At 40.8% G+C, this 27146-nt stretch overlaps 1 protein-coding gene across 1 annotated transcript in view; it reads right to left on the bottom strand.

Moving 5' to 3' along the window:
• Positions 1–977: 977 nt before the first annotated feature.
• The window catches only part of SH2D1A (SH2 domain containing 1A), a 48245-nt gene continuing 22076 nt past the window's right edge, over positions 978–27146 (bottom strand). The window contains exons 3-5 of the mRNA XM_077478682.1: positions 24742–24805; positions 14350–14479; positions 978–7075 (exon numbers count right to left, since the gene is read on the bottom strand). Coding sequence (XP_077334808.1) covers positions 7071–7075; positions 14350–14479; positions 24742–24805 — 199 coding nt within the window. The 3' untranslated portion in view covers positions 978–7070. The remainder of the gene's footprint in view (positions 7076–14349; positions 14480–24741; positions 24806–27146) is intronic.

The following is a 27146-nucleotide window of genomic DNA, read 5'->3' as shown; positions in this document are numbered from 1 at the left end:
GATCTAAGTTGTGCCTCCCCCAAAGCCCCCTGACCGCCCCTCCACCCTGGATGCTATGCCAGGCTGCTGAGCTCCTTTCCCATTACAGCACTCTATACTGCTCCTCCTCGACAGGGCTGCAGTCACATTCCTTTACAACACAGCTAGTCAGCCGCAATCTGCATAGGGTGTATATGCCTACTGCAACTACACTGCGGTTCTGACCAGAGGATTTTACAGGTCAGAATGGTAACATAAAAGCCAGATACACTTTGTGGAGGCTGACAGACTGTGTGTAAAGGAATGTGATTTCAGCCCTGTGTAATGTGGGGGGAGGAGCTGTATAGTGCTGGGATGGGAAAGGAGTTCTGCCAAGTGACCTGCTAGGAGTATCTGCCCTCTGAGGTAAATGTGCTGCCTTAAAGAGGAAGTAAACCCTGATGGGTTTACTTCCTCTTTCACTCCCTGCAAAGGCAAAGCATAATGGACTACTATGCATCTCATAGTAGTCCATTATGTGTCACTTACCTGACACAGGAGCCAGCGATGTCACCGCTGTCCCCTGTAGTCCAGCACATCCATCTTCTCGGTGGGGTCTCGCTGCTCCGCCGCTGTCATTCGGCGAAGCCGCGATGACGTCACTCCCACGCATGCGCATGGGAGCCGACAGGCGCGGCATCTTCGTCGTTGACGGTGCCGCGCTCAGTGCACCTGCGCGCTGCTGTCTACGGCGCATGCGACGTAGACAGTGGTGCCTGTCTTTCGGCAAATATCTCCTAAACCGTGTAGGTTTAGGAGATATTTCTTGGACCTACAGGTAAGCCTTAATCTAGGCTTACCTGTAGGTCAAAGTGTGTTGTAAGGGTTTACAACCACTTTAATGCAATGCATGTTGATGCAAAGGAATAACAAATGAGTTCTTAATAATTTCATACATGCAAATAAGCAATAAAACCACAAAGAATGAACAGTAAATAAAACACTGCAGTGAGTATGCCTAAATGTATAAAAGTTTTATTAAAGTAAATACATATTAACAAATAGTGCAGAGGTCATAAAAATATTTAAGATCATTACAAAATGCACACAACAAAAATGTTACATCACTGCAACATCCATTTGGCAATAAAGCAAAGACCTATGAAGATTTCATATTAAATCTGGTACATCAAAAGGGTTCTTCACTTTGAAATGTATAACTGTATGTGAATGAGGTCTTCAACTACCTAACCCAGTGATTCTCAACTAGGGTTCCTCCAAAGGTTGCTAGGGGTTCCTTTAGCATTGGGCCATTTCTGCCTCTCGTATAAGTTCCCACCGACACCATTGATCTTTTTAGCTATCTGTAAGGGGGTAATTCTTCCCAATGACCACAAATGTAAGGACCATTCTTCCCACTGACCACCACACTAATGTATCATAAGTTGTAGATCTCTAATTTTTAGCAGGGGGTCCCCGAGACTGGAAAACTATTTCAAGGGTTCCTCTGTGTTGAAAAGGTTGAGAGAGGCTGACCTAACCCATTAACAATCAGTACCGCATCTCACTTTTCATATCTTGTTTAATATGCATGGAAGACCATAACAAATTACCTCAGACTACAAACATTGGGCAAAAATTGATTGCACGGGTCATGGTCAAGTGTTAAATATATTTAAAATTCATGCAATGATAAACAATCACCATGGGTAAAGTGCACAAGTGTCCATTCTGCAAATACCAGTAAATTCATAAGAAGGAACTCCACACCTCTTGTGAGATATTGAGTTCACTGACCTCTAACTAACATCTTAAAGTATAACTAAAGGCAAATCTTTTTGTTTTTGTTTTGTTTTGGATGAGGTGGAGTGGGATTGGAACCCCTGTCGGGTTTTTATTGCTGTCTGTGTCCCAGATAGGGAAATTCATCCTATGTGTCCTATTTACTGCTCTCACTGAGGGTTAAAGTTAAAGAAAAGTGTCACCAGAACAGAAACCAAGGAAAATCTTCCAACAGGGACATTCGTTTTGGTGACCCTGGCTACAACTAGCGATCACCTCACTTTAGAGGGATTTCCTCTCCCTTCCTGTTGCAGCTATGAGACAGGACGTGAAGGTAAATCTCCTCAATGGGACACTCAGCGGCAAACTACTCAATGCAAAATTAAGAAGAAAAAAAAATTGCCTTTAGTCCTACTTTAAGGATTCACTAAATGTAACACATTGATGACTGATGGAAGCAGACAGCCTCCATATATAAAAAAACAAAAGTGTTGAGCTTAATACATAAGTAATGAAATAAACACAATAAGTGTGTCTTCAAAATGGCATCAGTGTAATGGCTTCAAATGGTGAAAAGTGCAGGGATACTTCCTCATTCAATCTCCACCTCGTGATTACACCACCACCATAGATAAGGATGTACAATTAACCAGAGAGTATTGACCACCTATCACAGGGGGTCAAATAGGACTTATGTATCTCATATACTCCATCAACGGTCAATCTCCACACACCCACACCCACCGTATGCCTGCACCAAATATCTACAAAGTATTAGGGGTTTGTTAAGACTACTTTAGCATTTTTGAAGCGCAATGTAATGTAGCTAAACTAAGGCAATTACAGTTACTGATTTTCAGTTTTATTACTATACATACATCTGAAAGGTAAACATTTATCTGCTATGTTTTCATTAAAAGTTGTACTATGCTGGACCCAGGTGTAAACCATGTTTGGAGCTGTATTGAGTCTCCTAAGGATGGCCATACGCTGTACATTTTTCTTGTACAATTTGACTTTATATTTACCACATTCATATGAGGTCAGACCTAAACACTTTCAATTTGTATGCAATGAGGCAGGCCCTTGCACTACATAGTTCAAGGTAAGTCTAAAGGAAATTGAACAAGAAAATTTTATAATGTATGGCCAACCATGGCCTGTAATGCATGGATGGCCTTATTATGGCTCTGTCCATAAAGAAGAGGTTGGTGAACTTTGTTTTTCTGGCAGCCCACCAGACACTGGCCACGGCTTGGGGGCAATAGTTCTTTAATGTAGCCGAGGTTAAACAATGACTCATGTGGACCATGGTGCATGAGAAGCTCACTTCTATTTTGAACGACACACATGCTTCATTCCTAAAGGTTTGGGAACCTTGGCTTGCATACAATGACAGCCTGAACCTGGACCTTTCCCTACTCTCGATGTAATGAATTACCTGCAGCCTTGGATGAAAATGTTTGGGTATGTTTGGGTACACCCTGTGGGATTTTTCCCTCTTCCCTTCCCCTCTCCATCTCTTACCCCTTCTTTTGTTTCCTAGCTGTTTTCTTTCCTTCTCTTGGGCGTCTTTTGCCACCTTGCATGATGGCTGATGAAATTAACTTAGGCTTTCTCCTCCCCCCTGGTCTGTGAGCTATATTTACTGACTCGGAGGAGCAGAGCCCATTCTGAAGGGATTGTCCCTCTAATACAGCCTTTCTCAACCTTTTCAACACAGAGGAACCCTTGAAATAGTTCTCTTGTCTCAGGGAACCCCTGCTAAAAATTATAAATCTACAATTCATGATACATTAGTGTGATGGTCAGTTCGAGGAATGGTCCTTACACTTGTGGTTGGGAAGAATTACCTCCTTACAGATAGGTAAAAAGATCAATGGTGTGAGTGGGAACTTATGTCAGAGGCAGAAATTGCCCAACGCTGAAGGAACCCCTAGCAACCTCTTGAGGAACCCTAGGGTTCCACAGAACACTGGTTGAGTATCACTGCTCTGATAAGTGCATCATTTGGCCATACTCGCTTCACCTGATGTTATAGTGATGGTATTCTACCATCCTTAATAACTTTTGATGACTTTGGCCTATGTGCTGGCCTTTCTTGTACTTCTCCATTTGTATGCACAATTGTTTGCACCATTACCCTCTCTTGTATACATTAGTTAAAAACTTATTAATAAAGGAAGTTGTACTATGCATATCACAGACTCATTCAAATGAGCAGCCAGGGGGCAGTAAAAACAGTTGAGCTGTGGTTTTATTTGCACCCTCCCACTCACCTGAACATTGACATCCAGCCACTGATGGCTGTACACATGCTACAGCCAAGATGCTGTAGGTTAAAGTTGTTGACTCTGCCATGCCATGGTCTCCACTTGTATATGTCATTGTCTTAAACTGTGCAACAAAAGGTCACTACTCCAAAGTGGACCTTTCATTGAAATTTAGCCTTGGCAGCCTAGGTCACATGGTCTCCCACTACAAATCACTGCAAATAGTCTATTATTTTTAGTCACTAGTCAAATAAAAAGGCAATGTTGTGCGTAAATAATTCCAAACTGTACAAATACAAACTTTAATATATTATCACACAGAGATGATTACTTACATTAGGCTGACTCTTTACACATCTTAAAAAGAAAATCTTTGACTACAGTCCTCTTTCTCAAAAAAACACAAAATATATATTGCTTGATGAATTGAAGAATTCTTTTGGCTTGACACTTTTTATTTACACATATTGCAGGCCAATAACTACCAACTAAATAAGTGGAAGCTGTAAAAAGTTTTCTTAAAGCGGAACTTTACCGCTTTTTGGGGTGAGCTGGATCTTACCATAATGTGTAAGCATGCCAACCTTTCCTTTTAACGTAATTATGTGCAAAATATACAAAAACACATAGGGAGTGATTTCCTAAAACTGATGCACGCAGAATCTGGTACAGCTGTAGAGAGTAACCAGTTTTAGGTTTTATTGTCAAAGCCTAATTGAATAGGCTGAAATTGAAAATGATTGGTTACTGCACCAGATTCTGTGTATACCAGTTTTAGTGAATCTCCCCCATATTATTGCCTGACCAATCCTTAAAATGGATTAAAATAAATTAGGTTTACAGTTCTTTTAAACATTTAATGGCCACTGAACATATACTTCCTTTTATATTTAGATGGAACTGATTGTACTCCTAACCACTTTTATTACATTTGCATGGTCCTTAAGTGTTCTTAAGTGCCACCACTCTGCTCATTAACCTCCCTGGCGGTGATCCCGAGTCTGGCTCGGGTTGGGATTTTAGTTCCACGAGCAGTAACCCCGAGCCAGACTCGGGATCGCATCACTGGATGCAGGGAGGACACAGGGAGAGTTACTTACCTTGTCCCCTGGATCCAGCGATGTCCTCCGCTCGATTCACAGTGCCGAATGCCGCCGAGCTCCGTTTCCTGCGACTTTGCGGCGCACGGGAGTGGAGATCGGTGCCAAATTCAAAAAAGTAAAAACACACAATACACACACAGCACTGTAATCTTACAGATTACAGTACTGTATAAAATCATTACACACCCCCTTTGTCCCTTGTGGTCTGTGCAGTGCCCTGCATGCACTTTTATATTATAAATACAGTTTTTTCTACCTGGAATTTGGAGATTGTCCATAGCAACCAGAAAGTGTCCCTTTTTCAGTGTTTTAGGATTTGATTACATTATTGAATAATTTGTATTATTATTTATTATATTATAAACTTTATCATACCCGGAATGTCTGCTAGACTCTGGTTTGAACAGATTTAAGAGAGTTATTCCTAAGAATTACAGGACTACAATATAAAATGCCAAATTTCCATGCAAAATAATTGTACTGCTTTCAGCACCTAAAGACAGAACTAATCATAACGCCAGGGAGGTTAATACAGCAAGGAGGCCTGGATACTGATGATTCTATAAATGCAAGTGTCTGTGATTAAAGTAAAATGATTACAAGAGGTCTTAGTTTAAAGCAATCAAAATTTGAGTTATTCACTTTAAGGTCATCACAGAGGACAAGGGGGCTCTCTTTACCTCTAGAGGAAAAAAGATTTCATCTCCAAATACGGAAAGATTTCTTTACGGTAATAGCTTTGAAAATGTGGAATAGACTCCCTCCAGAAGTGGTTCTGGCCAGCTCATAGTTTCATAGTTAGTAAGGTTGAATAAAGACACCAGTCCATCCAGTTCAACCTGAGTGAGTGTCTACCACTATCCCTGTACATTGCACACTCACATTGGTCCCTACCCTCAAGTAGCCTGCAATCCAAGGTCCCCATTCATATACTAGGGCCAATTTTGGACAGAAGCCAATTAACCTACCCGCATGTCTTTGGAGTGTGGGAGGAAACCAGAGTACCCGGAGGAAACCCACACAGGCACAGGGAAAACATGCAAACTCCAGGCAGGTAGTGTCGTGGTTGGGATTCGAACCAGCGACCCTATTTTACTGCTAGGTGAGAGTGCTAACCACTACACCACTGTGCTGCTCAGTAGATTGCTTTAAACAATGCCTGGATTCTTTCCTAAATGTACATAATATAACTGGGTACTAACATTTATAGGTAAAGTTGATCCAGAGAAAATCCGATTGCATCTCGGGGGGATCAGAAATTATTTTTTTCCCCTGCTGTAGCAAATTGGAACATGCTTTGCTGGGGTTTTTTTTGCTTTCCTCTGAACTGTGGGTGAAGGATTGTGTATTTGGGAACGTTTTTTATATATATATATTTTTTTTTTTGGTTGAATAGACGGACTTGTGTCTTTTTTCAACCTGACTAACTATGTAACTATGTAACTATGTAAAACTTAAAATGAAGTGCTTGGAAATTGTTTAATTGTGTTTCATTTTTGCATGTTGTGAACTGTAGCATTGCAGTTTATGCAAAGGCCTATAGCTACTGTAAAGTATATTATATTGGGATAAAAATATCTATTGTTTTTTTTAAAGATAATATTAGATCATTTCGGTAGATAAAATTGGGAAATATGAGAGAGAGATAACAATAAGGAGATTATATATTTTTCCTGCATGTTGTAAGTTTTTTTTTTTTTTTTTTATATTCCTAAAAATTTAAATAGATATACAATTGAACTACCAAAAAAGCCATATCTGTCTCAAAAACAAATTCTCAATTAGGATGGATATCTTACAGAATAAAAGATTTTTGGTTACGTTGATGTAGCACCAAATAAAACATTGTTCAGGTCAGCCTTTTTTTGCCAATAAGTCTTTTTTTCCATTTTTTTTTTTTTTTTTGCATAGCCATGACATCTAATCAATGATATGTGGATGTTGCTTTGCTTTGTTAACCTGCAATAAGAACAATAAAGGAGAACGGTGTGTTAAGTTCGTTGTAAACATTTTGTGTTTCATAAAACCAAATCTTGTCCATGTGTATGTATCGCCTATATAAACGGTACTCTTCTTATAACTTTTGGTTATGTATAAAACACATTTCATTAAAGCATTTGTTAACCCCCAAAAAATGGATCCTGCTCCTTTAAAGCATGTTATATGACACAGTGCTTGTCCTGTGTAATTTGGCCCCCTGTAACACCTAAAAAACCTGGCTGTTCCTGACGATTTCTCCCCGCCCCTCTGTAAACTGACCACAGTGTATCATGGCTGCTGAGTCCTGACACCGTGGTTAGTTTACGTGCCTCTGTCATCAGCATCCTGCTATCCTCTCTGCTTTTGTGTCCTCCTCCCCTTCCCCTCTCTGTGTGTGAGCCACCCTCCTGCTGCTCTCATCACACTGACCTGTATACACCATCAGCACTGCCTCCTATTGCAGTGTCCCCCTCTGTGAATGATTTATAAATATAAATGCTGTAAATACCTAATTTAAGAGCTGAGATTGCGATCACATGACCAGCTAGCTCTCTCCTCCTCCCCTCCAGACTGACATCAGCAGAGAAATATCACCCCAGCCCCCTCCATCTCTCAGAAGAGAAAAGGAGAAATCTGGCCAGTCATGTGATCACAATCTCAGCAGTGAAATTAGGTATTTGAAGCATTTATTTTTATAAATCACACACAGAGGGGGATACTACAATAGGAGGTAGTGTTCATGGTGTATACAGGTTAGCTTTAACATTTACTTCAATCCAGCAGCAATGCCGAGATTGTAACGATACGGTACTCAGACAATTTATAGTACAATATTGCAGCATTTGCTGTGTACAGTAGTAGTATCTCAGAATGTTCATATGTAATGTATGTATATGAAACGTATGCTGTAAATGTACAATCATCCATGATGTTCTTTTTGGCAGGAAGCAGGTCTGTACAATCGGCATGATTTACTAATGGACTCATTTTACTCTGTCAACAGATAGCCTTTGTTATATTCAGCCATACAATCGGATCCAGTAAAATTTAGGAAATAATCACTCCTTTAGCTGAGCTGTTTTATGTATATGAGACAACCTTACCATCCTTACCAACAGTTCAGTTATATTCATTAACGCATTATTTTCAAGCTTTGTGCAGTTACTCTATATGTTGTGAAACAATGTAAAACCAGAATAAAAAGATCAAATTTTAAGTAAATCAATTGCAATGTAAACATCCCTTGTAATAGAAAAATGCATGACAGGTCCTCTTAACTATGAGATCTGGGGTCAAAAAGACCTCAGATTTCATATTTGGACTTAAATGCAATAAAAAAAAATAAGAAAAAATTGTCATTTGAAAAAATGACATTGAAAAAAGGTGCCTTTAAGAGGTATGGGTGGAAGTGACATTTTGACGTAGCTTCTGCCCTGCTATGGTATGGAGATGGGTGGGGGCCATCTTAACCTCACTGGTCTCCATAACAATTCTGCCGATACCAATGGCTCCAGTAAGCAGCGGCGTGGGAGAGTGGCGAGAGGGAGGGTGGCACCTCCCCCCTCCCGCCGCTGATAACTGATCTCATGGTGACTCCGCCGCAGAGACCACCATTATCGTTTACGAACCGCCGCCTGAAGAGATGGATATCTCGTTTGTGGCAGCAGCTGCTGCCTTTACCGAGATATCCCTCTTCAAAAAAAGAGACTTACTTCGTCATGCGACGCTTCTTCTGGGTTCGTGGCTCCAGCCACTCATAGCGTGCGTGCGGGAATCTTTTTCCCAGAAAGGTCCGGCAGTGTCTGCCGGACCTTTAGCAAGGCATTCACAGCGCACAGCTGACAACAGCTGCTGCATTCAAAGTGAATATCTCCTAAACTGTTATACAATTTAAAGTAGTGTAGTAAATCAATAGTATACACTGTGGGGGTTATTTACTAAAACTGGAGCGTGCAAAATCTGGTGCACTTCTGCATAGAAACCAGTCAGCTTCTGGATTTTATTGCCAAAGCTTAATTGAACAAGCTGAAGTTAGAAGCCGATTGGCTACCATGCACAGCTGCACCAGTTTTAGCAAATCTACCCGTGTTTCAATTATGTGAATATTGATACACTGTGTTTAATATTGATTTAATGCACTACTCTAGATTGTATAAAGTGTGTTTGGAGGCCTGCCACTGTTTTTGTCACATTATGCAGAATATTACCTATCTGCTTTTGTTACAGATATAGATACAATTTTGTGTCTTTCATGAAGAAGCAGACGTTGACCAGTGAAATGTGTTGAATGTAAGACCGCATTTTCGATCTTCTTGACTTTAATCAAGGGGTTAAACAACTTGTGTATACTTTGAGTAATACCCGTGTATGAGAGATATGTAATATCAACAACATGTGCAATGAATATTTTGTTATTAATATTTTTAATTGATATTTTGATATTTTTATAAGAAGTATTGGTACCAATAAAATCCCATGAAGATTCATTTTAGGGATTGGTATTGTAAGAGTACTTGATTGTATAAATGTTCACATTCTTGCTGTCACAACTCTAAATAAACGTGGGTTTAAAGTAGTTGCAAACCCCATTCATGAAATTTGAACTAAGCACATATATCTGTAGTGTTTACTTGTCTATCTCCAAAAGCTCTAAGTGTTGTTTCTCTCTTGTGCTCTGTTCCCCCTGTTATCAGCATGAGTCACTTCTGACAAGTTCTCCAACACATGAGATAACATGAGCTGCCTATGAGCAGGGGGGATGTGTCCCTTTCCTCCAATCAGCTCTCACACAGTGTAATCACAGTCTTTCCACCCTTCCCTTTGTACTGCTGAAAGATGAAGAAAGATTTTTAACACAATCTGCACTTTTGAAAGGGTGTAGAGTGGGGAAGACTGCAGATATACAAGAAGAAACTATATAGGGAGATTTGTTTCATCCCTGTGTATCATTGAAGGCTATTCACTTCACTGGATATATATGTGAGGGTTTACAACCACTTTAACTTTTGTATCAGTTAAACAAAGTTTGTTTCCTCAAAATGTTAGTGTAAATACAATGGGACTAAATCTAATAATAATGTAAAAAAATTGCAAGAAAATCAACTATACAAAGCACTCTATTTAAATGTATAACTGATAGGCGGAGCAGGATTTTTAAAGTGTCCCAGGATGGGATTATAGCCCCATGATGTGGAAGCATTGCAAGTAGATCTGAACAAATTAATGGGATGGGCAACTACATTGCAAATTAGGTTTAATGTGGAAAAATGTAAAATAACCCATTTGGGTGGCAAAAATATGAATGCAATCTACTCACTGGGGGAGAACCTCTGGGGGAATCTAGGATGGAAAAGGACCTGGGGGTCCTAGTAGATGACAGGCTCAGCAATGGCATGTAATGCCAAGCTGCTGCTAACAGAATATTGGCATGGATTAAAAAGGGGATTAACTCCAGAGATAAAACAATAATTCCCCCACTCTACAAGACTCTGGTCCGGCTTCACCTGGAGTATGCTGTCCAGTTCTGGGCACCAGTCCTCAGGAAGGATGTGCTGGAAATGGAGCGAGTACAGAGAAGGACAACGAAACGAATAAAGAGACTGGAGGATATTAGTTACGAGGAAAGGTTACGAGTACTGAACTTATTCTCTCTGGAGAAGAGACGCTTAAGGGGGGATTATTTCAATTTACAAATACCATACTGGTGTCCCCTTAATAGGCATAAAACATTTCCGTGTTAGGGAATTTAATACAACACGTGGCCAATCATTAAAATTAATAGAAAAGAAGTTTAACTTTAAACTGCATAGAGGGTTCTTTACTGTAAGCCCTTGTACACACGGTCGGACATTCCGACAACCAAATCCGTCGGATTTTGTCCGAAACTGGTGTTGCATACACATGGTCGGAAAATCCGATAGTTCCGAACGTGATGACGTTATTTTATTACGACAAGACTACATTCAGGCTAGTAGCCAATAGCTTTGGTCTCATAATTTGAGCTGAGCATGCGTGGCACTTTGTCCGATCGGAATTCTCTACAAACGATCGGACAAAGTCCGATCAGATCATGTTGTCGGAAAATTTTATAGCCCAGCTCTAAAACTTTTTCGGTCAGATATTCCGACGGAAACAGTCCGACGGAGCCCACACACGGTCGGATTATCCGACAACACGGTCCGATCGGACATTTTCCGGCGGAATGTCCGACCGTGTGTACAAGGGCTAAGAGTGGCAAGGATGTGGAATTCCCTTCCACAGGCAGTGGTTTCAGCGGGGAGTATCAATAGATTCAAAAAACTAAATCACACACATAGGATGGACTTGTATCTTTTTTCAACCTCACCTACTATGTAACTATGTAACAATGATTCAATGTGAGGTTCAACCTCCCAGCTGCTGGTGTGATGTAGTGGGAGAAAATCATAGCTTTTAAAAAAAAAAATGAAGTATATCAGGATTATTCATAAATTAGTACATATGAAGATCCCTGGACTTCAAAATCACAGCATTCTTAGAACCTTAGGTTACAAGCAGCCCAAATATTTTAGAAACTAGGCTAGACTGGTGCACCCAAGCAACATCTGAATGAAAAAAACCAACATATGGTTAGTAAGGCTTTGTCCCCATGACAAATTTACATATTTGACTGAACTGTATTTACATTTTTCTCTTTTCCTCACAGTGCTCCTCTCGTGAAGTGGAATTCCAGGCTAGAACTAGCTGGATTTTAATCTGATCCCACTCATCTTCTAACTCCTATACTAACCCTATGTAGAAGCCCTCTTTCCCGCTGAATGTGGGTTTGAAATCGTGCGAGTTCTGCTTAACCCGCAAAATTTCAAACCCGCATTTCAGTGCCAATTTGGGGGCAATTTGAAGGACATCTGTGTGGGTTCATGCACAGATGTCTTTCTAAATTGCCCCCAAAGTCACCAAAAGCAGTGCGGAAACTACCTTTGGAAATCAGTGCGACACCACAAAGATGGCATTGCATCGATTGGAATAGTGCTGTTGCCAGCAATAGGCATTGCCAGTGATATGGCAGTGATATGGCATGTGATTGACATGTCAAATCGCATCGATGTGAACGGGGGTGAAAGATGATACATATAACTACCTATTCCCAGGGCACTCCGATCAGGTCACATGATCTCTCCAGCGGCTTCAGGGGAGAGGACAGAGTACCGACAGGGGATGAAATGCCTGCAGTGACATAACCTATAGGCTTAATATGTGACATCTGTTTCCGGCTGTCCCTCCTCTCCCTTGATTCTAGCCACTGGGTGCTCATAAGATGAACGGACTAGAGAAGCTTGAGAATAGGTAAGTATATGCATCATCCTTCTACAGGGCAGTTCGTTTAGGTGTTAGAAGAGGGGTGTAAGCAGTTTTAAGCTTAGTTGGATCCACTTTAGGGAGTGAGGGGGTACCTATTATATCTATTAACCACTTAACGACCAGCGCACGCCGATGTACGTCCTATTTTTGAAGAGGGATATCTCGGTAACGATAGCAGCTGCTGCCACAACCGAGTTTTCCATCTCTTCAGGCGCCGGTCGTGTGTACGATAACTGTGGTCTCCACAGCGGGTGCGCCACGAGATCACCGTTATCGGCGGCGGGAGAGGTGCCACCCCCCCCCTCCCGGAGGCGATTGGGTCCTACCGATGGCTGGGTATGGAGACGAGTGAGGCTAAGATGGCCCCCACTCGTCTCTATACCATAGGAGGGCAGAAGTGACGTCAAAACGTGACTTCCGCCCATACCTCTTAAAGGTATATTTTATTCAATGTCATTTTTTAAAATTACTTTTTTTTTATTGCATTTAAGTCCAAATATGAGATATGAGGACTTTTTGACCCCAGATCTAATATTTAAGAGGACCGGTCATACTTTTATCTATTACAAGGGATGTTTACATTCCTTGTAATAGGAATAAAAGTGATCCATTCATTTTATTTATTTTTTTAAGTGTAAAAATAAATAAAATCAAGTAAAATAAATAAGAATTTTTTTTTTTAAAACCCCCCCGTCCTGACGAGCTCACACACAGAAGCGAACGCATACGTGAGTAGCGCCCGCATATTAAAACGGTGGTCAAACCACACATGTGAGGTATCGCCGCGATCAGTAGAGCGAGAGTAATAATTCTAGCCCTAGAGCTCCTCCGTAACGCAAAACATGCAACCTGTAGAATTTTTTAAATGTCGCTTATGGAGATTTTTGAGGGTAAAAGTTTGACGCCATTCCACGAGTGGGCGCAATTTTGAAGCATGACATGTTAGGTATCAATTTAATCAGCATAACATTATCTTTCACAATATAAAAAAAATTGGGCTAATTTTACTGTTGTCTTATTTTTTTTTATTCAAAAAAGTGAATTTTTTCCAAAAATGATGCGCTTGTAAGACCGCTGCTCAAATACGGTGTGAAAAAAAGTATTGCAATGACCGCCATTTTATTCTCTAGGGTATTAGAAAAAAAAACAAAATATAATGTTTGGGGGTTCTAAGTAATTTTCTAGCAAAAAAAAAATAATTTTTTAAACATGTAAACACCAAATCTGCAAAAGAGGCCTGGTCCTTAAAGCAGGGTTCCACCGCCGTTTTTTTTTTTCGTCCTAATTGCAATAATTATGTTTTCTAATTATGTCACTTACTTTTATTTTTTCAAAAAGTGTCTTGCTGACGTTTTTCTGTCTTAGAAAGCATTTATAAAAACGTCTCCTGACGTTTTCCATTTTGCCTGTGGGCATGTGAAGCCCACAGGCATTCTCTTCCGGGACACTGTGCTGCTAATGTCCGAGCATGCACCGCCCGTATAATGTCCGATCTCGCGCATGCGCAGATTAAACCGCTCGAGCGATGACAACGCTTCGCTTTTCTTCCTTTGCGCGAGAACTCGAACCTGGGCGCCGCACAGACTCCTGGGAAATTTAAAAAACAATCCCAGGAGCCCGTGCGGCCGACAGGAAGAGCTGACCTGCCGCTGAAGCCCCGCCCATATCCGCAGCAGCACCTCCCCTTTCCGGAATCTCCAGGAGAAGGAGATTTAAAATAAGAAAAAAAGAGAACAAGACAGCAGCACGGTAAGGGGGATATCCAGCGATTAGGGAACCAGATCATCATATAGGAGTTGGAATTCGGGTGGAGAGCCGCTTTAATTGGTTAAACAAGCTCAGACATTTCTGAAACTGTCCCAGTGCAGTATCACTGGGACATCGTATTGTATTGTCGTATTGTAGTATATTACCTTTCATCTTTGGCGATTTTCTCTCAACAGGATGTTGCAGATGAGTTGCAATCCCTTGGCCTGGCTTCTGGTAAGCACAGATTAGATTCTGGACCTTTCTAAACATTCTTTTAGGGACACCTGGTGCAGCCTAGGGAGTAACAGACATGTATATTCAGCAATTTCTATAACACAGTTCTTAATATTTATTGTGATATAATTTTTTGCATTATGATATGTTAAGTGAGTAATTCTTTAAAATAGGAATATACCCAACACAGGCCCAAACGTAGATGGTCTTTGGAGAATATAAGGCTTTACTGACGCTGGAGTCTTATGCCGCGTACACACGGTCAGAGAATCCGTCGGAATGTGTCTTATCGGACCGTGTCGTCAGATAATCCGACTGTGTGTGGTATGCATCGGACTGATTCCGTCCGAATCTCCGTCGGACCCAATTTTCCAACATGTTGGAAATATTTCCCGACCAACTGGGCCGGTCGGACGTAATCCGATCATGTGTAGAGCATTTTGATCGGAGGAAGTGCCACGCATGCTCAGATCAAATTCCTACATCAAAGCTATTGGCTACTAGCCTGAATGTAGTCCCGTCGTAACGAAATTACGTCATCACGTTCTGAAAGATCGGATTTTTTGACAACTTAGTCCGACCGTGTGTATGCAACAGTTTCGGACACAATCCGTCAGACTAAATCTGACGGACAAAATCCGACAGATTTGGTTGGCAGAATCTCTGACCGTGTGTACAAGGGCTTAGGACACAGTGGGTGGATGCTGACCAATCACTTTTGTGGCACAACTAATCGACGTACTTATCAGGTCAGATGTGTAAATGGAATAAAGAGCACCTTTGTCAATGTGTTCCTTTCTCTGGTTACACTGTTTCCTGTCAGTAACTTGAATATAAGGTAGAAACATCAAAGACACATAAACGCAAGTAGTTTTTCTTATCATTTCTTTCACTGTCTACAATATCCTGCGCCTGTTTCCAGCTGATGAAATAACATTCATCAATCCAGTGCACTGACATGATTGAAGACAAGTTCTCTTCTCTACTTGCACCTTTTACTTTGAAGGACAGCAATACGACAAAGTGGATGACAGCAGGAAGGTTCTCTGCCATTGCTTCTGATAATAGAGTTATGACGGGAGGCACTGATTAAAGTGGTAGTAAACTCCCCTATCATTTTCAGCCAAGGAAGCTGCCATCTTTGCCTCTGTTTAATCTTCAACTGCTATGGTGCTGCACATGTGATTCGTTATGACACCAGCCATTGGATGGTTTGATAGTTTGGCAGAGAGCACAGCCAATGTGCAGTTAGCATTCCCGGCATATTTTTTTTTTTTTTAACTGTTTAAATTGATGGGTTTACTTCCACTTTAAATACACAAGTAGAGAATTTCCATTTAGTGAGCAAGGTGAAACTTTGATCATTTCAATCATATGTAAGCCAAATAATTTTTTTTCAATTTCCCCTTGACTTCATAATTCAAAGTGAATATAGATTCACTGTGTTTACTTGCTGAGTTTTTTTTTTCTTTTTAACCACTTCCCACCCATGCATATATACGGCCGGGTGGGAGCCGTCTACTCCTGATAGGACGTTCAGGAACGTCATTCAGGAGTAGCGGGATCGCGCGCGCGTGCGCCCGCGCAGCGGCGCGATCCCGATGTGCTCGTGTCACCCGGACACGGCACATCTCAGATCGGCAGGAGGGCTCTGTGATTGGCCCTCCTGATCACATGACGGCCGTGTCCAATCACGGCCGTCATGTGATGTAAACAAACAGCCGGTTGCTAGGCAATCGGCTCTCCTCTCCTCACACGGAAGTCACCGCTGAGGAGAGGAGAGCAGAACGCTGCAGCCGGCTGATGATCAGTGAGTATGAGCTGTTTTTTACAGCTTTTTACTCACTGATCATCAGTGTAGTGTAAACACACAACACACCACACAGTACAAACACAGTCCCCACATATGTCCCCAAAACACACATGTCCCCAAAACATACGTGTCCCCAAATAATAAAAACACATGTCCCTAATAATAAAAACATGTCCCCCACATATGTCCCACTAAAATCACATGTCCCAATGATTATCTGCACACATATGTACGTGATCACCTGCACACATATGTACATGATCATTTGCGTACATATGTCCGTGATCACACAAACCAATTATTATACACTTAACGGAATTTTTTTTACCAAAAACATGTAGCAGAATACATTTTGGCTTAAATTTATGACAAAATTTGATTTTATTGGATTTCTTTTCAAATAGAAAAAAGAAAATATTGTTTTTTTTCCAAATTTCCGCTATTTTTGCGCTTATATCGCAAAAAAAAAAAACGGAGTCGTGAATAAATAACACCAAAATAAAGCTCTATTTGTGCGAACAAAATGATAACAATTTCATTTGGGTACAGTGTAGCATGACCGCGCAATTGTCACTGAAAGCGCTAGAGCGCTGAAAGCTGAAAATTGGGCTGGGAAGGAAGGGGGTGAAAGTGCCCGGTATTGTAGTGGTTAATGAATAATATTCTCTACTCCTTTTGTACAATAACCACATAGACTCAAAAGCTGGCCATGGCTAGAGAAGAATCTGAGTGGAGGCATTGGGTTCAATTTAGTGTATGATGTGTTACTCTCGCGCTACCACTGTGTATAAATAGTGCAAATGAATTGCTCTCACTATATGGTTTATCTGTGGCTAATTGGTAAGAGAAAATTGAGTACTGTCCGCAGGGCTGTCTTTAAGGCAGGGCAAAAGGGGCAGCTGCCCTGGGCCCTGTCATTGTTGTGGGGCGAAAAACAGCTGCCTCATACTTGCCAACTATCCAGGTTTAAATTCCCTTGTCCCTTGAAGTTTTATTCCTGTGCTGTGTCCTAATATCTGTGTGAAGTGCTGGTACTAATGCTGCCCAGCTCTGCCCTATTGTTGTGTGCAAGTGACTCACCTGCAGACCCTGTGTTTACATATAAATAACCAGCATTCATATGTAAATAGCGGCGACAATACTAAGTAAATAGCTCTAGCTGGCGGCATTGATTTGTAAATAAAGGCGGCATTACATTATTGAATCATTTTTATTATTGTTATATTATTATTTGGTATAATTATTTATAATTATTTATTATATTATAATTTATGATTTCATTTTTCAAACTTTATCATACCCGGGATGTCTGCTAGACTCTGGTTTGGACAGATTTAAGAGAGTTATTCCTAAGAATTACAGGACTACAATATAAAACGCCAAATTTTCATGCAAAATAATTGTACCGCTTTCAGCACCTAAAATCTGAAATAATCGTACCGCCAGGGAGGGTAAAGGAAAATAGACTGTGCACTTTGAAAGTGCAGTTGCACTAATTTTCCCCGGAGCTTGGTAAATGTGGTGAAGCTCTGCTGATTTCCATCTTCCAGTTACGTGCAAACAATTTTTTCCCCTGATTGGCTATTATGCAAAATGCAGCTATACCACATTTACTAAGCTCTGGGGGGAAAAAGACTGCAACTGCACTCGCAAAGTGCACAGTCTATTTGCCTTTAGTAAATGAACTCCATTGTGCTACTAAAGGGAAATGACAAGAATTAAACACACCTTTCTATACATTGAAAGATGTACTATTTACTATAAACGATTAAATTATTTTATTGAATTAGGAAATTGAAAGTCGTTACTCCAAAATAGAGGTCTCTAGTTTCAAGATATTTTCTGCTTATGTGTTTAATTTTTTGCGTCATCTGCGTCACAGTAATTATGTGAATAGGGCCATTACAAGCACATCATGATAACGGCTGCAGAATAATCATATCAGTGGTGAACTATGAGCAAAAGTGAAAGGAACCTCTGAACACTATTGTGCAATGAAAAGTTTAACCGCTTCAGTCCCGGAAGAATTTACCCCCTTCCTGACCAGGCGTTTTTTTTTTTTTTTTTTGCGATACGGCACTGCGTCACTTTAACTGACAATTGCACTCATACGACGCTGTACCCAAACAAAATTGATGTCCTTTTTTCCCCAGAAATAGAGCTTTTTTTGGATGGTATTTGATCACCTCTGCAGTTTTTAGTTTTTGCGCTATAAACAAAAAAAGAGCGACAATTTTGCAAAAAAAAAAAAAAAACACAATATTTTTCTATAATAAATATCCCAAATTAAAAAAAAAATCTTTAGTTCAGGTCAATATGTATTCTTCTAAATATTTTTGCTAAAAAAAAAATTGCAATGAGCGTACATTGATTGGTTTGTGCAAAAGTTATAGCATCTACAAAATAGGGGATTTATGGAGTTTTTATTATAATTTTTTTTTTTTACTAGTAATGGCAGTGATCTACAATTTTCATCGGGACTGCGACATTGGGGTGGTTACATCGGAAAACTTTTGACACTTTTTTGGGACCAGTGACATTTATACAGCGATCGGAGCTAAAAAATAGCCACTGATTACTGTATAAATGTCACTACAAGGGAAGGGGTTAACACTAGGGGACAGTCAAGGGCTTAAATGTGTTCTAACTGTGTGGGAATGTGGCTGACTAGAGGAGGAGAGAGATCATTGTTCCTACTTAGTAGGAACACACACTCTGTCTCCTCTCCCCTGACAGAACCGGGATTTGTGTGTTTACACTCACAGATCCTGGTTCTCACTCTGTTACGAACAATCGCGGGTGCCTGGCGGAGCGTGTGCGCCTGCAACAGCTTCTTAACCACGCCGTTCAGGAACGTCCTTCAGGAGTAGCGGGATCGCGCGCGCGCGCTCGCGCAGCGGCGCGATCCCGATGTGCTCGTGTCACCCGGACACGGCACATCTCAGATCGGCAGGAGGGCTCTGTGATTGGCCCTCCTGATCACATGACGGCCGTGTCCAATCACGGCCGTCATGTGATGTAAACAAACAGCCGGTTGCTAGGCAATCGGCTCTCCTCTCCTCACACGGAAGTCACCGCTGTATGGGCTGCTTTTTACAGCTTTTTACTCACTGATCATCAGTCTAGTGTAAACACACAACACACCACACAGTACAAACACAGTCCCCACATATGTCCCCAAAACACACATGTCCCCAAAACATACATGTCCCCAAATAATAAAAACACATGTCCCTAATAATAAAAACATGTCCCCCACATATGTCCCACTAAAATCACATGTCCCAATGATTATCTGCACACATATGTACGTGATCACCTGCACACATATGTACATGATCATTTGCGTACATATGTCCGTGATCACACAAACCAATTATTATACACTTAACGGAATTTTTTTTACCAAAAACATGTAGCAGAATACATTTTGGCTTAAATTTATGACAAAATTTGATTTTATTGGATTTCTTTTCAAATAGAAAAAAGAAAATATTGTTTTTTTTCCAAATTTCCGCTATTTTTGCGCTTATATCGCAAAAAAAAAAAACGGAGTCGTGAATAAATAACACCAAAATAAAGCTCTATTTGTGCGAACAAAATGATAACAATTTCATTTGGGTACAGTGTAGCATGACCGCGCAATTGTCACTGAAAGCGCTAGAGCGCTGAAAGCTGAAAATTGGGCTGGGAAGGAAGGGGGTGAAAGTGCCCTGTATTGTAGTGGTTAAAGAGCCGACATACAGCTAAGACGGCTTGTGAAGGGGAGTCATCCTGCCGCACTATAAATGTGCTGGCTAGTTGGGGAAGGGGTTAAAGAGAAACTCCAGACACAGTTTTGTTTTTTTAAATTGGTGGCGTATAAACAAATGTTACCAAACAAATGTTATGAGGCATCTAAACCCCAAAGAAAGCATGTCATATTTTGCAGCCTACCAATCCTTGAATGTGGTAGCTGCATTGATTTTCTTTTTTTATTTATTTTTTATTTATTTTTTCAGCTAATGATCCAGCCAGTGACACACTTCCTGTCTTAAGCCTCATACACACGATCAGATTGTTGGGAGGGGATTGTCTGTTGACAGACTGTTGTCCTAAAATATTACCATTAGTACGCTCCTTTTGACAATTGTTGTCCAACTTTTGGCCAACAAAAGGTTGGATGGCAGGCTAGTAAATTTTGTTGTCTGATTTTCGTATGGTCAGTACACAAATCCGTCACACAAAAGTGGAAAGTACAAACATGCATGCTTGGAATCAATGCTCACCAAACACAAAATTAGCAGAAGGGGCCCAAAGGGTGGCGCTCAAGAGCTGAAACTCCTTGTAGTACATCACTACATTTGGGTTTGTTGGCCGACAAGTGTGTACTGTTAGTATGCAAGACAAAAATGAGACGCTCGGTTGGCCAACAATCGCATAGTATGTACGAGGCTTTAGACTAGCAAATCTAGATGGATCGATTAACATATTATTGCCGAACCCCAGCTAACTCTTTTTAAGCAGTTACTAGTTTTTTTTTCTTTGTGATAAAAGTTTTACATAAATTAATAAAAGCTGACCCCTATAAGCACTCCCGTCAGTGGTAAATGGGTTGTCTCAACCCTCAAACGTATACTTTTGTTTGCCAACTTTGTCTGTTTAATGAAACTGAAAAAATGCAGCCACCGCATCTAAGGATTGGTAAGATATACATTTTACATTTTTGGGTTTACAGTACATACAATTTAAAGTATATGAATGGCATTTCAGTCTTAGCCCATAGGGTTCAACATTGAGTTGGCCCACCCTTTGCAGCTATAACAGCTTCAACTCCGTCCACACTCTGAAGGCTGTCCACAAGGTTTAGGAATGGGTCTATGGGAATGTTTGACCATTCTTCCAGAAGTGCAGCACTGATCTTAGACGAGAAGGCCTGCCAGTTGCCGCTCTCATTCATCCCAAAGGTGCTCTATCGGGTTGGGGTCAGGGATCTGGGCAGGCCAGTCAAGTTCCTCCACCCCAAACTCGCTCATCCATGTCTTTATGGACCTTGCTTTGTGCACTGGTGCCCAGTAATGTTGGAACAGGCCGAGGATATCCCCAAAGCATTTTCCACAAAGTTGGCAGCATGAAATTGTCCAAAATGTCTTGGCATGCTGACAATTTAAGAGTTCTTATCACTGGAAGCCCAACCCCAGAAAAAACTGCCCCACACCATAATCTCCCACCACCAAATGATTTGAACCCATGTACAAAGCAAGGTCCTTAAAGACATGAATGAGTGAGTTTGGGGTGGAGAAACTTAACTGGCCTGCACAGAGTCCTGACCTCAACCCGATAGAAGACCTTTGGATTGAATTAGCAGATCTACAAGACAGGCCTTCCTATCCAACATCAGAGTGGGGCTGAATCAATATTAAGCCCTACAGACTAAGACTATGATGCCGTTAAAGTTTATGTACGTGTAAAGGCAGGCGTTCCAATAATTTTGACAATATAAGAAGACGGGTGTTATTTATACTTTATTAATCTTCATTTTTGTTTAGTTTTGCTTAAATTCTTGGACCAAATAGTTTCAAGTACCTCATCATTTATCATTTTTATTTAAGTTATAGCAGCTTCTACAGTCTTTTTCCAAATTTTCATATTTTTCTTTTTTTACATATCATATTTTTCGTGTATTGCTTGGTCCTTGACACACCTGTGCAGTCGGGTGGTGTTGGTGGTGTCAGCCCCGTTGCATCCCCTTTTGCCTGGGTCGGGAGCTGCGATGCGCACTGGGGGACGCCCTCCGCCCTCCTCATCCCAAAATTTTTTTTGGTTGGGGGCGGGGCGCGTTCTCCCACTGCGTATCGGCGTCACGCTTTCGCCGCCGGATGTGCGGCGTCACTTTGATGGGTGCCGCCTTTCCGGCGAGTTTGATTTGCATCCTCACGTCACCTGGAGTGTGGGTGTAGACGCAGGCTCGGAGTGTTTATGTATCCCGGGTCCGGCGTTCTCCACTCCTCCCCATGGTGTCTCTGAGTGTGTGACGTTGGGGGCCTTCTGGCGGCGGTGTGGCTGTGTCCGTGGCTGGCGGCGGCAGGCGGGATCGGAACAACCGGGGCCAATCACTTACCATATATTGCTACCTCTTGTTTCCGTGTTTTCTCCACACACAAGGTATCTTTGCACTAATAGTTTCAGTATCCCTTTTTCTTTTCACTTTCCTTTCACTATCACTCTGTCACTTGGAATTCAGATTGGGTCATGGCATATATTGGCCACTCTTTCCCCCCCCCTCCCTCCCCTCCCTCTGCCCACCCTTCCTACACTCACATATACCCATCCCACTTCCTTTTATTGCACCTTTCCCCCATATAATTTACATAACACCTGTATTTCTTATCATGTATTTTCTCACCCACTAGGCTCATACTTACACGCTGATTTTGTTTTCACTTATCAAACGCCCTTGTTGTCCCAGTGATTGCCTGTGTGTGCATTCTGCGGGCCTCTTTGCCGCCGGATGGGCCTCCTCAGCTCCCGTACCATCGCTTTGGGTGCCTGGTGGCTTTCGAGACTGCGCCTCTGACTGCATGGCTATGTGTAAGTGACCACTAGGTGGGTTTTTCAACCTCCCTATGTTCCATCACTGCAAAAATTAATTTACTACTATTCTGTATTTTCAGACCAATCACAAGTTTTCTCCTGATGAGCGGCAGTAAGCCGCGAAACGCGTAGAGCTAATAGTTGCCGTGCATTTTGGTACCCCAACTTCAACCAGCATTAATTTTTGAAATACTGCATTAATTATGTTCTTTTTACTAATTTATTGCAACAACCAAGAAGTCATAGATTCAAAGTTGTTGCCTATACTGCATTATTTGTCTAATCTATTACTATATTTGGTTATTCCATGTATATAATGGAGGTGCGCTTTTTTAACTTATTCTGTATCAGTCATGATGATTGTATAACCAATTTTCAATAATCAATTTGTCTTTTTTTTAACCCCGTACTTCATTTAACCTCCCTGGCGGTGCGATTATTTCGGATTTTTGGTGCTAAAAGCGGTACCATTATTTTGCATGAAAATTTGGCGTTTTATATTGTAGTCCTGCAATTCTTAGGAATAACTCTCTTAAATCTGTCCAAACCAGAGTCTAGCAGACATCCCGGGTATGATAAAGTTTGAAAAATTAAATCATAAATTATAATATAATAAATAATTATAAATAATTGTACCAAATAATAATATAACAATAATAAAAATTATTCAATAATGTAATCAAATCAAAAACACTGAAATTTGCTCTGCTGCAGAATTGTCACTGTCATTACTTTTCAGTATTTGATGACGGATCTCCCCACAAATCGCTATCGCTCAATTCTGCGAGTGATTCTAATTTATTATCGCTGTTTTCTAGCTGGTCTAAAATCATTTTTGATGTAAAGGGACAGTTTTGGTTGCTATGGACAATCTCCAGTTTCCAGGCATAAAGAACAGTTTTTATTATATAAAACTGCATGCAGGACACTGGACAGACCACTAGGGACAAAGGGGATGGGAAATATTTACATACAGCAATGTAATCTGTAAGATTACATTATACTGTATGTTTACTGTTTGTTTCACTTTTTGAATTTGGCGCCGATCTCCGTCCCCGTGCGTCGCAACGCTCGCAGGGCACGGAGATCGGCGATGTAATGCATCGAGCGAGACACGGCTCGCTCGTACAGCGGGGAGACAACGCTGGATCCGAGGGAGAAGGTAAGTAATCCTCCTCCTGGATCCAGCGATGCAGTCCCGAGTCTGACTCGGGGATACCGCTCTTGGTATAAAAAATCCACCCCGAGTCAGACTCGGGAATACCGTCAGGGGGGTTAAAGTCCCGCTCAGCTCCTGTTTTTAACTTTGTGCCTTACAATGGATAGGGATGGAGGCTATGACCTCATTTAAAGTCCCAAATTTTCCCCTTTCCCCCTTTCCCCACTATGTGATTATTGACAATATAATGTTTATCCAAGTGGTGCAGCTTTTTTCTCATATAACATTATTGTTTTAGAAGAAACAGAGCAGAGCAGGAAAGGGCAGAGACTCAGGGCTCAGCAATTACTACATGAAACATCATACAAAATGTTTCTCATCCGCATAGCTTCATGATGGTAGCTAAGGCCTGCTAGGGTGAAGCCTGCCAAGACAACTGACATGAATGAAGCTTTGCAATAGATTTTAATGCCTGTGTCAGAATAAGCCCCGTGCTTTGATAATCAAAGTCACAATTACGCACGACAAATACTTGAAAAGCACCTTCCTTTCTATTTATATTTTACCAGGGTAAATAAAGCGACATGAATGTGGTTTAAACAGTTGTTGTACCTGAAAAATACGCTTTCTTCTTTTAATGCTGAAATATAAAGATTATATATTGTATATGATTTTAAAGGTAAATATTCCTTCTTTAAATACATACAAATTGTACTTTAGTTGACCAGTCCTTAAACATTTACCGACAAAATATTCAGAATTCATTCAAATCCATACCTCTGCAGACCAGGAGCCAGTTGTTGTTTGAGACACTCTGTAGGTATAAACTATATCCTTATGCCTGCAAAAAAAAAAAAATAATGAAATGTGGACTAAGTTCTGTTAATATGAATCGTCAGAAAAACGATCAGGTTTATGAATGAAGATAAAGGTAACAACATACCCAAAAATACCCATTACTCTCTAGGTCTTTAAATAAATCTTTCTTTTGTACAAAGTTATCTACATGAAAGCCTCAGTGAAGTGCAAGTGATTTCATGTACCATATATACTTGAGAATACACCGACCCGAATATAAGCCGAGGCACTTAATTTTCCCACAAAAAACTGGGAAAACGTATTGACTCGAGTATAAGCCTAGGATGGGAAATGCATACTAGCTTATTATGAAATACTTACCTAAGCCCTTGTACACACGGTCGGACATTTTGACAACCAAATCCGTCGGATTTTGTCCGACAGATCTTGTCCGAAACTGTTGCATACACACGGTTGGACAAAGTTGTCGAAAAATCCGATCTTTAAGAATGTGATGACGTTATTTCGTTACGATGGGACTACGTTCAGGCTAGCAGCCAATAGCTTTGATGTAGGAATTTGATCTGAGCATGCGTGGCACTTTGTCCGATCGGAATTCTCTACACATGATCGGAGTATGTCCTATCGGACCAGTTTGTCGGAAAATATTTCCAGCAAGTTTGAAAATTTGGTCCGACGGATATTCCAACGGAAACAGTCCGATGCATACCACACACAGTCGGAATATCCGACGACACGGTCCGATAGGACACATTCCGACGGATTCTCCGACCGTGTGTACAAGGGCTTAGAATGAAGCGTCGGCATCGCATCCTGGTCACGCCGAGGGAGCTGACATTTTCCCCTCAGCGTTTCTTCCGCGTTCGTGGCTCCAGGCGATCACAGCACCAATGACATCAATCATTGGTGCTGTGACACGAATCCCATGCGTGTGGGAGTCTTATTTACGGCAAGGAGCTCTGATTTTCCGACAGCATCTACAGGACCTCCAGAGCGCATTATGACGTCAGCGTTTGCATGCAGGGTGACTATCTCCTAAACTGTATAGGTTTAGGAGATATTCATTTTACCGATTTTAATTTTACAGATTAAAATGTGCTAAAGAGGTATACAACCACTTATACATAAAAATACCAAATTTTTAATCAATAAACATTTTCTTTCTTTACCACCAGTACTGCTTTTCTATTATTGTTTCTTAGCCCTTGTACACACGGTCGGACATTCCGACAACAAAATCCGTAGGTTTTGTCCGAAACTGGTGTTGCATACACACGGTCGGACAAAGTTGTCGGAAAATCCGATCGTACGTAACGTGATGACGTTATTTTGTTACGACGGGACTACCTTCAGGCTAGTAGCCAATAGCTTTGGTCTAGGAATTTAATCTGAGCATGCGTGGCACTTTGTCCGATCGGAATTCTCTACACACAATCGGACAAAGTCCGATCGGATCATGTTGTCGGAAAGTTTTATAGCCCAGATCTAAAACTTTGTCCGTCGGATATTCCGACGGATACAGTCCGATGGAGCCCACACACGGTCGGATTATCCGACAACACGGTCCGATCGGACATTTTCCGTCAGAATGTCCGACCATGTGTACAAGGGCTTACACTTTTTACTGAGATTTCCTTGATAAACAACAACATAAAAAATTCTTAACAAACAGCAAAAGTACTTTAAACAAGCCACCCCTGATTTTTCTGTTTAATGTGAAGTTATTTATATTAAAAAAAAAAAGCTAAAATTTGAATGCCTATGTTGTGAAATTTGAAAATGATTTTCTAAGCAATGTTCATCAATACAGAGATAAACATAGGCTTGCTGTAAAATGCTTTTACTGCATGTTCAGAATATGTAAATGTTTTAGTGTGTGTGCTGTGGGCACATGTTTATGTTAAGCTCATTTGCCTAGCTCTGGAACTTCAACGGTTAGTACCTGGTAAAGTGGTACATTCTGTATACTCTGAGAGGTTATTTACAACTCTTTTCTACTAACGGAACTGATCTTATCTCAAGTGAACTGCTTTACCTTTTGTGCAGCACAATTTACATCACCACTTCAAAGCTTTCACTTCCACTAGAGACGTTCTCCTAGTACGAAGAGAATCAGACCTGAATTCATTTGCCAATTTTAATTTCACTTATGCCCTAATTTGTATAATTTTTTGTGATTTTAAAAATATATTAATTTGTGCAGACACAAAAAAAAATTTTGCTGCACTTCTGTTGTGTATGAATTATGAAAATAACTTGTTTTTTATGCTACCTTGTAATCATATCATTTGATTCTGTTCAGTGACACATGCAAGAAATGCTAAAATATAGACAAAATATGAGCCAAGATCAAACAAATGTAG

This window comes from Lithobates pipiens, unplaced genomic scaffold (genome assembly GCF_037356315.1).
Source record: "Lithobates pipiens isolate NorthernLeopardFrog02 unplaced genomic scaffold, aLitPip1_a1.2 Scaffold_1, whole genome shotgun sequence".
Lineage (NCBI taxonomy): Eukaryota > Metazoa > Chordata > Amphibia > Anura > Ranidae > Lithobates > Lithobates pipiens.
Note: the sequence above shows the minus strand (reverse complement) of the source record. Positions and strands in the feature narration are given on the sequence as shown.